The 12542-nt window shown below is 33.5% G+C and overlaps 1 protein-coding gene across 7 annotated transcripts in view; it reads left to right on the forward strand.

Moving 5' to 3' along the window:
- The window catches only part of PTBP2 (polypyrimidine tract binding protein 2), an 84143-nt gene that overhangs the window by 41737 nt on the left and 29864 nt on the right, over positions 1-12542 (forward strand). For all 7 annotated transcript variants that reach the window (XM_006934931.5, XM_006934932.5, XM_045036244.1 and 4 more), the window contains 4 exons: positions 3866-4038; positions 4903-5046; positions 10986-11150; positions 11243-11353. In XM_006934931.5, the coding sequence (XP_006934993.2) occupies positions 3866-4038; positions 4903-5046; positions 10986-11150; positions 11243-11353 (593 nt within the window). The remainder of the gene's footprint in view (positions 1-3865; positions 4039-4902; positions 5047-10985; positions 11151-11242; positions 11354-12542) is intronic.

Raw genomic sequence — 12542 nt, forward strand, 5'->3', positions numbered from 1 at the left:
AACAACTATACAGTGAGTCAGGGAAGTAAGAAAACCAGATGTGAATTGTTAGGGGTGCTGTGAGAACAGAGATATGGTAAGTATGAGAGGGCTTACAGTATTTTGGCCATGGATGGATTTAACAAATTACCCAGAATCTTGGTGAGACTGTTACGTGAAAACTGTGATAAACACCAGTAAAAAGCAAAGGTCAGTCAAGGGAAAAAAGAGACTGATTAAAGGTGAATGAACATGGTCACTTTAGAATTGTGGTAGAAAACCACTTTTGAATTTGGCAGAGGAAGTATTCAAATAGAAACAGTTTTTGCATATTTTTACATATTATTTTGTTTCAAATTTGAGAAGAACATCTTAAGCAAAAGGCTTTAAGAAGGCTGAATAATATATGGAAAATAATATTAAAGGTTTCTGCAATTTATATACAACCTGTATGCATAAATAAAAGTATTACTATATTGTTGTTGCCTAAGTTCTTAGAAATCATTTTAATTGTTACTGGTTTTACATACACAAACCAGAAGTTTCTGGATTTACTTGAGGAGTGGAAGGGAAAAGATCATGGAAAGAGGTTCAAATTATTCTTTGCCTTTGAAGAATCCTAGATCTGTAACCCAGAGAGACCCAATCTTCCTTACTTCTCTGATAGGGTAATAAATGGCCTATGTGTTTTATAAGCTAAGGGCTATATATTTTCTTGTGCCCTTTTTCTTTTCTAGGGCTGGAGTGTTTTTATAGATGAAAGTATGCTTTAGTCGTATGATTAAAGAAGTCCTTATTTCCCAATTTCATGTTCTCATAGTCTCATTATCTAAACTGAAAACTTTAATAATATTTCACACCAAAATATGAATATTTAGTACTAAAGTATGAATATTTAGTAGCTACCCCTTCTAAACTATTAACTAACTGAGGGAATATCAGAGTGTGACCAAAGTGTAAGTTTTGATGTTACATGGTCTTTGGAAGAAAAGGACAGATCCTCTCTTGGCAATTGTGTATAATGCAATATTTGTCTTTGGGATCCTTGTATAGTGTGGTGGGTTAAGACCACAGGCCATGGAGTCCTATTTCCTGAGTTTCAGTCTTTTTCTATTACTTCTTGTCTTTTACTACTTAATGTCTGACCTTGGTCGACTTAACTAGCTCTTATCCATAAATGGGATTGTACTATAGAGTTGTACAGTGTTTGCAATGTAGTTAATTTGCAGGGAATGTTAAATGTTGATGTAGAAGAAAAGTAGCTTCAAAAAATAAGGTTATTTATTTTCTTTGACTTTTCAAAACGATTCCACCTTTCCATATTATTTAACTGTTTTACTAACGTTCACAATTCACACTGCCCAGGAATTACCCAACACAAATCCAGAACAATAAACTATCCTATTTTCTTTATAATGGGAAAATGCAGGCTGTTAACCTTTTGAGGATCATATTCTAAAAATAATTTAAAAAGGGAAGCCTTTATGTATGCAGTAATAGATAGTATCTTTATTGTGATGTACTTTTTTTTTGCTTTTTTTTCCCCAGAAAGAAAAGGACAGACTAAATTAGGAAAAACTGAAATTTACTGATACCATAACCTATAACTCCCGGGGCTCTAGATTGGATTATGAAGTATTCGTTCTTGTTATTCCAACAAATGAACAAATGAGAACACAATCAGGATTCTGTACTCCGTTTGCTTTGCCAAGAAATGGCTGTAGTCTTACATAAGAGTATATGTTTGTATGCCAATTATAAGTCTTAAAGTATACATATATCCTTAAATTCCTTCTTTACTTACATTTTCGGCTAACAGACCCAGTCATGATTTTGTTCAATAAAATGCCACAAAAGAGAAAATTCAGCCTCTTTCTTCTTTCTAATATATTCAGGTGCTTGTGCATGTACAAACCGTCCTTAGTTATGAAGTATAGAGGGCTTCCTTTAGTTTTTCTTATTTCTGGAGTGATTAGGAGCTAGCCAGCAAGATTTTCATGGTAATATATCCAGAGGCCAGAGCCTACTACTCTTCTGTACAAAGCCATCCAAAGGGGATTTCTAAAGGCATTGGCTGGCCATTCCTGTATATAAACTTCAGTAAAGCTCTTAGCATAAAATAGGACTTAAATTTAACTTAATAAGTTAATTATCGAGTGAGTTCACATATTATTTCCTAGAGATATTCTTTAATCATCCAATAAAGTCACTAACACACCACCTTCTTCTAGTTCTCTGCTAAGTCCATTTTAATCAACAACTTTTTGCTTTGCTTTATTCATAGCAGTTAATCACTATAAGAGATATTTTGTTCATGTAAGTTAGTCCACCTCTCCTACTAGACTGTAAGAGCATTGGGGATCTTACTGATCATTTTGTTCACTGCTGTATCCCCCAGAGCCTCAAACAGTGCTAAACATGTTCTTGACACTCAGTAACTGGTTTTTTTTGATACTCAGTAAAAAGAATCAGTGTGTAAGTGAATTTTAAAGCCACTTAGAGATCAAGTTGATCTTAGAATTTTATAGATATTGTTGAATATATATACATACACAACACACACATATAATGTTTATGGGTAGTGTTGATTTGGGGAGTGCCATGAAGTACCTAAAATTATACACAAGTGGAGTATACATATTTCTCAGTGGATTGAGGATCCTTCATTTTAGTTAGTTTCAGAAATATCCCTTAGTCTTTAGACAATTAGGAACTACTCTTGTGGAATATTGGATAGATTGCAAGTCCTTCAAACAGTTTTACATAAAATATCACCAATTTTGTGTTTTTAGTAGGACCTTTATTTTTGGTGAGGCTTTGGAATAAAGGCAGGTAACTAATTTGTTGGATAAAAATATATCAGTTTATTTTAAAGGTCAGAATAACAGTAAGTTAATGAAGTCCATGAGTTTTATATAGATGTTGATAGTGACAAAATACTTAGGTGGATTAAGTGATAATATTAGTAAATTAGGAGAGACTCATTGTAGTTAAGCTGTCATGTGGATTGACTGGATGATTATTTTTACAGCATTGCATTCTTTGATTCCACTTTTTGAGTACAATATTTTCCAAATTAAACCATTAATAATTTCTTATCACCCTAATTTTTGCTAAGTCAATATTTCACACTTTTTGTATTTCTGTTAGTCTGTAATAAGATGATTAAATTGTAAGATAATTGTGTTCTTTAGCCATTGGAAAATTTCTTTCTGAAATGGCAATTTTTGCTTGTCATTTATTACTCTTTATGTGTGTGTGTGTGTGTGTGTATACCTACACACACTCTGTTCAGAAACATTTACCCAGTAGTTACCTTAATTGGTAACATAATTTTATTTGATAATAATTCTCTCTCCCTTTGAAAGCCCAGTTTTTTAATTTTTAGAAATTATTCAGGTATACTCAGCTATGTTTTTTAATTTAAAAAAAATTTTTTTTAAATGTTTATTTTTGAGAGACAGAGACACAGCAGGGGAGGGGTAGAGAGAGAGAGAGAGGGAGAACAGAATCCAAAGCAGGCTCCAAGGCTCTGAGCTCTGAGCACAGAATCCGACATGGGGCTCAAACCCACGAACCGTGAGATCATGACCTGAACTGAAGTCGGATGCTCAACAGACGGAGCCACCCAGGCGCCCCTTTAAAAATTTTTTTTTAATGTTTATGCTTATTTTTGAGACAGAGAGAGACAGATCATGAGCGGGGGAAGGGCGGAGAAAGAGGGAGACACAGAAAGCGAAGCAGGCTCCAGGCTCTGAGCTGTGAGCACAGAGCCCAATGTGACCCAGGGCTCAATTAAGTTCTTTTTTAAACTTTGTTTTGTGGGGTTTCTTTTTTTTACATAAATGGGGAAAATTAATAAACTATTTTTTTAAATGTCTTTCAGCCAATGGTAATGATAGTAAAAAATTTAAAGGAGAAGATAAAATGGATGGTGCTCCTTCTCGTGTACTTCATATTCGAAAGTTACCTGGTGAAGTGACAGAAACTGAAGTTATTGCTTTAGGCTTACCTTTTGGTAAAGTGACCAACATCCTTATGCTGAAAGGAAAAAATCAGGTATGCTTCTTTCAAGACTTACAAAACTGTTAAGCCCCAAGCTATCCTGTGTGTGTGAATTAGCTATCTCCTAATAAAAGGGTAGAATATAGTAGGTCCTAACTTTTGTAAAAGAGTATGACAGAAGTTCTTGACTTTTCCTGGTAATGGTGTTTGGGAAATTAATACTAGGGAGCCAAAATGAATGAGTTACTGTAGTTTTAAATTTCGCCTTTTGAATTCACTTTGGACTCTAATTGAACAGTTGTTATAATGAGATTGTGGAAAATACAAATGAAATATTTCTTTTATTGTGGCTTTGATATCAGAAAACTGTGTGGATACTAGTAGCATCTTCTTTAAGTTTATCTCATGGAAGTGTTTATCTGATAGCATTAGAAGAAAATAGTCATTAATCCTAGATAACTCTTCATTTAATAAATGTATCTGTTGCAGAGGTGTCCTGGCATATTAAAATTTTGCTTTAAAATTTCTAATGATATCATTTAGAAGAACTTATGAAATTTAACATGCTCTTAAATATAATGAATGTCACTAATCTGATATTTAATTCTTAATTTTTTTCTTTCTCTCTTGAGTTATACTGCTTTAAAAATGACTGATTTTCTTATGTCTTTAAGAGTGGTAAAATTCTGATGTTAGAAAACGTTTAGATTTTATTTTCTTTAGCTTTTGTTGGGGGACTATATTTGTGGTATATGGAAAATAAGGATAAGTAAGGATAACTTATTGAACATCTAAATGTAACTGGGAAGGTTATAGTCTTGTACTGATTTTTCTCATTAACTGAATATATTACACAGATACTTACGTTTATTTGAATATAATTCATGGTATTAAAATATTTGCTATTTAAATTTTCAGGCATTTTTGGAACTAGCAACAGAGGAAGCCGCTATTACTATGGTTAATTACTATTCTGCTGTGACACCTCATCTCCGTAACCAACCAATTTATATCCAGTACTCCAATCACAAAGAACTAAAAACAGATAATACATTAAACCAAGTGAGTATGTGTAGGTACACAAATAAAATGGCCTAGGACATATTAAGAGTCTGAAACATATTAACAGAAAGTAAAAATTTTTAACCATTCAGAAGCTATGGGCATTTTCTTGTTATTTTAAAGACATTTTCTTGCAGTATGTCCCTAAGTATTAAATATTATGTTAATTTACAAAATGTATGTGAAGTCTATTATGTGCATGTTTTAAATTGGTACTTGATGAAGTAAATAATATTTTTTCAAAGCTTTAAGGTTCTAGTCAAAATGTTCATTTTCATGTTGCAAGTTCAAATTTTTGTATAGAAACTGTACATGAGATTGGGCTTACTATTAGCGTAAACTGTATAGGTCTGTTGCTTAGAGTTTTAAGGTATGTTTAATACCTTTAGTTATTAATAACTAAAATTAGAAATAAAAATGTTAGAAATAAAAATATTTCTATAAGAAACCTAAGACCTATAGGTCTTATGGAAATATTTTTATTGAAGATGTGTGAATGGTTTTCTGGTGGGAGTGGGGGTGTTTGGGAATGTAAGAATTGAGAATGTATGAATATATTGAATTTTTTTAAGTGTGATGTAGCAGATACCAATTATTTAAAATTAATATGTATATATTTTTTAAATAGTATAGGAATGATTTTAGACCTAAAAACATAGCATTTAAGGAACGGTCTTTTAGCTCTTTTAATACAGTTTTTAGCTAATTGTATGTTTTATGTTTCAGTAAAATATAAACTATCTGGCTGTTTGTCTTACTGAAAATGTAATGGAAAATAATTCCTCATATATTTTAACCTTCATAAAAACTGACCTTTCCAGATCATTTTGATAGTTGATAAATAAATATTTAAAATTTTTTGTCTAAAGACAAGGCTGAATTTTCAGCTGGATTTTGTTTTAATTTGGTAATAATTTTCATTCCTTTTGAACCAGAAATTGTACTTCTAGGAATTTATCATGAGGAAATATGCCAAAGGAAGATATTCTATATTTATTTTACTCAGAATTTAAAATGGCATTCAGTATTTCAATTTTATTTATATATTAGTATTTTTAGTAAAGTAATTTTATTTATATATTAGTATTTTTAGTAAAGTAATTTGTGAATGCATTCTCATTTTAAAAGATTCCATTGCAGGGAACATGAAAAAAGATAAGGCATCTATAGACAAATGCATGTAAGGGAAGGGGATTTATAATTTTAAATAGAATACTTAGTGAAAACCCCATGAACAGGTGACATTTCAGTAACAAACTTCAAAGTGATTTGGAAATAAATACACTTATTCTGGCCTGGACTATTCCAGACATAGGGAACAGTCAATGCAACAGTTGCTTGTGTTGGGAAAACAAAACAAAACAATTGTTTTTGCAGCCGTATTTTTAATTTTCAGAAGCCCTTTAATCTTTTTTGATAATCCTTTTTAGGTTACAATTGGTCAGTGTTTTGTGATTTCACAATTCTTTAAGGATACTACTAATTAATAGTATTTTTAAAAATACCTCACTCTATCTAAATTATTTCATTCTTTCAGTGTTAGCTGTTATGTTTATCTTCTGTCCATCTGTCTGTCTTCCTCCCCCTAGTTGTGTTTATATATTTTAGAATGGACAATTAGGTTTTATTGGACTGGTATGCTTTCCTCTAGAGTAAAATAAGGAGTTTGGACACTGAGCTCTGGGATCCCATAAATACGAAAGAGGTCCTTACTCTGGGCCTGTAAAACTCTCTTTAGAATTTCTTTCTTTTAAAGGAGGATTTTTTGTTTGTTTGTTTGTTTTTAATGATAAGGGAGAGAGATGATGAGGAAATGGGAGAAAGAGGAATTTGTTCATTAGGCAGACTTTCCATTAACCCTTTGATTTTCGTCCTAGGACTCTGCCAGTTTCTAATCTGACATAATGTGGCGGTTAACAGTGCAAACCCTGTTTGTTCTGTGTTCACTAAGCTTTCTTTGTTCCCATTTGTTTCCATTTATTTTCTGCATTCCAGGAATTTTGGTAAAAGTATTCTATGCTAATGAGGACATTCTCTCTATTCAGTGTTTGGGTTTATTCCATGTTGTATTAATTTATAGGCATTTTTATTTTTAATTTTAATTCCAGTGTAGGTAACAGTGTTAATTAGTTTTAGGTGTACAATATAGTGATTCAGCAATTCTGTATGTTACTCAGTGCTTACCATGATAAGGGTACTCTTTAATCCCCATCACCTCATTTATATGCATTTTTCTGGGCTTTCATAAATAGAAGAGAGCCCAGTAAATATGAGTCAACCTTGAATTCTTCCATGATCCTTCCTCAAATTACCAAGTCTTACCAGTTCACTCTTGTTAATATCTGCCTAGTTTTCATCATCTTTCTTGCTACTTTAGTAGCTCAGACACAGTTACCTTTTGGCTGTACTGTGATAACAGCTCTCTTATTGATCTGCTTTTTTGCTTTCCCCTCTTGAATTCTTTCTCCCTCCCTACTTCCTCTCCCTTCCCATACACTTCCGCCTCTCCCCTTCCCTATTAGTCTCTTTCCCCCCACCCCGTCCCTCTCTCTAAATATATATATTTATATCTTTTTTTTAATGGTTGGTTTATTTATTTTGAGAGTGGGGGAGAGTGTGTGCAAGTAGGGGAGGGACAGAGAGAGCGGGAGGGGAGAGAGAGAGAGAGAGAGAGAATGAATGAATGAATGAATGAATGAATGAATGAATGAATATATATCCCAACCAGGCTCCACACTGGCAGTGCAGAGCTCCATGTGGTGCTCGAAGTCATGAACTGTGAGATCATGACCTGAGACGAAATCAAGAGTCAGGTATTTAACCAGCTGAGCTGCCCAGGTGCTCCTAAGTATGTATATACTTTTGTAAAACAGACAAATCTGATTTTAGTTACTCTCCTGCAGCCATATCCTTTTCATGCTCAGGATAAAGCCCTTCAGAAGAGATGGTTACTATTTCTGTCTTACGGCTGTATGTTTCCCTGTGCTTCTACCCAAAAGTAATTGTAAATCCTCCAACCTGGCATGCTTTCTCTTATTTCCAGTCTTTTGAGGCCACTGTGTTTCTGTGATGTCACTCTTGCCTGGAATATTAAGGCCTGCCTACCCTTGTGCCACTTTTCCAACCCACACTTGACATGGCCGGTTGGTAGACATCTTCAGGTCTCCCTTTAGTTTCCTCTAGAAAGCCATCTTTTGATCCACAGTGTGGGTGAGGTTTGCATTAAGAAACTTCGACACCGGCGCCTGGGTGGCTCAGTCAGTTAAGCATCCAACTCTTGGTTTTGGCTTAGGATCTGATTTCACAGTTCAGGAGTTTGAGCCCCATGTTGGGCTTTGCACTGCCAGTGGAGAGCCTGCTTGAGATTCTCGCCCTCTCTCTCTGCCCCTTCCCTGCTAGCATGTGAATGTGTATGCTCTTTCTCTCTTTCTCTCTCTCTCAATAAATAAATAAACTTAAAAAAAAAAAAAAAAGAAACTTTGACATAAATTAAAACCACATTGAGCTACTACCATGTACTGTGTCTGATTGCCTATGATTAAGATGGGTAATGCCAGATGTTGGTAACAAGGTTGGGAAACTGGAACTTTCATATATACATGCTAAGAATGTAAATTAGTAGACTTATGTTTAAAAACTTGAAATATGTAGTAAAGCTGAGCATATACATAATCTTTGTCTTAGTAAATCTATCCTAGTTACATACCTGAGAAAATATGTAATATGTGCATCAGAAGATAATGTATGAGAAAGTTCATGGAACACTAATACATAATAGTCCCAAACTAGAAATCATCTACATGTTCAGCAGCAGTAGAATATGTTGTGGCATATTCATTTGTTGGAATTTCTTAGAATACAAAAAGAATGATCAAGCTACTTATACTTGCAAAACATGGATGTATATCATAAAAATAATGTTTAGTGAAAGAAGCCAGACCAAAGTAGAACACATATGATGCCATTTTATATAACTAGGAGAAAGCATGAATGTGGCCTCTAGGGTTTTGACAATGCTCAATTTTTATCTAGTCATTTTATAGATATGTCCAATTTGTGATGTTTTATTGAGCTGTATACTCTTAGGATCTGTGTCCTTTTATATGTATATGTAATAGTTCACTAAGTTCAGTTAAAATCTTTGTTGGCAAGCCAACTCTGTTTCATCAGTTAAAAAAAATATGGAAAGTTATTTGCTAATCATAGTAGAAAACCTAATTGTTAAGCTAAAAAGAGAAGATGGAGAAAAGTGAATAGTACTGGGGGGAAAGGTATGTAATAGACATATCGCACACACACACCTAGGTGATATATGGAAGGGTACCCATGATAATATCGGTATGGAATGGGTATGAGAAAGGATACAGGGTGACAGGGTTGCAGAGGAAACTTTTAACCTTTTGTTCCATTTGGATAGTATATCATGTGACTCCTGTTTTAAAAAGACATTCCATTATTTGAAGTAGGAGATGTTAGTATTTTCCCAAGTTGTGATATTCCCATGCTTGCAATAACATAAATATATGTAAGGACATGCTTCACTAGTGAAGGAAGTAATATTGCAGTACACTACTTAAAATACTTCAAGTCACCTCAGCCAATATATAGATCTGTAGGTCATATTATTGTTTAATTAGCATTTACATAATGAGGTTTGACCAGATGGGCATGTGGTCTCTGAATTCCAAACTGCGTGATCTCCTGGTTATGGGACATGTCAATGAAATGACTTTTTTTTTTGTTTCCAGCTTTGTTGAGATAAAAATTGATACATTGTGTAAGTTTAAGGTATATATTGTGTTGATTTGACACACTTACGGATTGCAAAATTATTTCTACCATAGTATATGTGCTTTCAAAGTTACCAGTTTTGTTTATTCTCTTATCTTTTGTGTTCGCCTTCCTTTTCATTTATCATGCTCAGTTTATATTCCTATTCATCTGCCAGTACAGCTTTTTCTTTTTTAAAAAAAAAATTTTTTCAACGTTTATTTATTTTTGGGACAGAGAGAGACAGAGCATGAACGGGGGAGGGGCAGAGAGAGAGGGAGACACAGAATCGGAAACAGGCTCCAGGCTCTGAGCCATCAGCCCAGAGCCTGACGCGGGGCTCGAACTCACGGACTGCGAGATCGTGACCTGGCTGAAGTCGGACGCTTAACCGACTGCGCCACCCAGGCGCCCCCAGTACAGCTTTTTCAAACTGTAAAACAATGTAGTACTATTTGTTGTTGTTACTTAACAATTATTTGCCTTTATATAGGTTTTTTGACCCCAGATAGGTAGAAATACTATTTCCTTACTGGTGAATCTATCATAGTAGTAATACTCTAGTATGTATATTTTTTCACATTTTAAAATCTCAGAAATTAAGATGTGCCTTAAGTGTCGTTGATTTGTCTGGTTTAATTAGTAGTATTTTAGAAGTTATGCTACTATGAAAAAGACTTAATATATGTCCTGAATATTCCTCCTTTAAGATTGTATTAGAATTAATAAACTTTACAGGAGTTCTTTTGGATAATCTGGTAATCCCCTTGCTGAGGTTTACTGGGTACCTTTTTTATGGAGTGAATAATGTTAAGTTGAAGTTTTATTCTCTAAAAGTTTCTGTTTAAAACATTTTCTGATGTTATGAATCTGCCAAACTATATTTTGTTCTTTTGAAAATAAGTTACGTTGCCTTTCTTCGTTTGTTCAATTATCTAGGTCCCAAACCTTAGATAATTGTTTTGAAGTAAATACCAGTAGGATACTTGAATTATAAACCGATAATACCTGGCTCATGGTAGGAGCTCCAAAGTATTTATTGAATGATTGTTAAATTTTGTTTAATCTGTGTGTGTTGTAGAAAAAAATGAACTAATAGTGTAACATGTAGCAAAGTTTAAATGAAAATACAGAGTGTGTTTCTAAAGTGCTTATCTTTTAATTTTCAGCGTGCTCAAGCAGTTCTTCAAGCTGTGACAGCTGTCCAGACAGCAAATACGCCTCTTAGTGGCACCACAGTTAGTGAGAGTGCAGTGACTCCAGCCCAGAGTCCAGTGCTTAGAATAATTATTGACAATATGTACTACCCTGTAACACTTGATGTTCTTCACCAAGTAAGTTTAACTTAATTTTCGTGTTTACCTATAAATTGGAGAAATAAAGATAACAGTAGATAAATAATATTTTGATTTTAATTTTTTAACAGATATTTTCAAAGTTTGGTGCTGTATTAAAGATCATCACATTTACAAAAAATAACCAGTTTCAGGCTCTTCTCCAGTATGGTGATCCAGTAAATGCTCAACAAGCAAAACTAGTAAGTCTGGAGCTTGCTTTTTTTTTTTTTTTTTTTTTATAGATAGTGATCTTTTTCAATGGTGGGTACACATAAACACATATATTGCTGATGTTACTAATACAGACATAACTTGGCAATACCATGTAGCATTGTAGATGGCACAAATTGGTGTCATTTAGATACAATTAGAAAAGCTTAGTATTTGTGATAGAAATGTTTATTTCTAAGGATAGTTCTATCTATAGTTATCTATAATATTGACTTCTATTACTGTCCATTTTTGATTTAGGTCCAAAGTTTTATGCTCCTAAGGATATGGCAGGATATATTGTGCATGAACACCAGTAAAGATTTTGAGTGTTTTCCAGTGGGAGTTTCAGAGTAATTAATTTAGCTATCAAGACACTTGGGCTGAAATAATCATCACACACGTGGTTCAGATATTATGATAAGCTCTCAGTGTATTTAAGACTACAGTATGTTTAATACTCTCTTTAAAGCCTTTTTTTTTAAGACTGCTTTTTTGAATAGATTCCTGATCTGCTTTTTATTCACATCATTTACATTTTTTTTGTTGTTATATATGGAGGATAAGAAACTACTAAAAGAAGTAAAATATCTTCCCATATCATGACCACTATTGAAAACTGCATATCATATCTTTGCTACCAACTGCCTTAATCTTCTATTTGTGTATCGTATTTAAATCTACCTTTGCTCTAGCTCTTTAACGTCTTGTGCCGTGTTATCTCATTGTGATTATTATTCTGTTGTTAAATGATTAAATATTCATTATTAAACCATTACATCAGCTGTCTTCCTTTACCTTCTGTCTTACCTCTTTTTTTTCCCTTTTACTCATACTTTCAAATAATTATGGTCTGTAATACTTCAGTGCTTCCTCTAGATCAAGATAGATTGTATTGAACCCAGACCATTTTTGATTGTTTCATTGTGTTTCCAACTTCAGCATATCATTTGGGGAGCAAAAATAGCTTCAGATATTTTTGCTATACCGTTTATATTGGCATAATTGAAATGTTTACCAAGTGCTGTTATCTCGTTTTTTTCCTAATATGTAGTCAACAGAACAGGAATTATTCTTGTGTTACAAGGGGATGCTAATATTTAAAGAGGTAAATTACTTACAATGTTCACTATATGTAAGGTAGACATATTTTCAGTCTGATTTTCTCCAGTGTGTTGC

This window comes from Felis catus, chromosome C1, assembly GCF_018350175.1.
Source record: "Felis catus isolate Fca126 chromosome C1, F.catus_Fca126_mat1.0, whole genome shotgun sequence".
Classification (NCBI taxonomy): Eukaryota; Metazoa; Chordata; class Mammalia; order Carnivora; family Felidae; genus Felis; species Felis catus.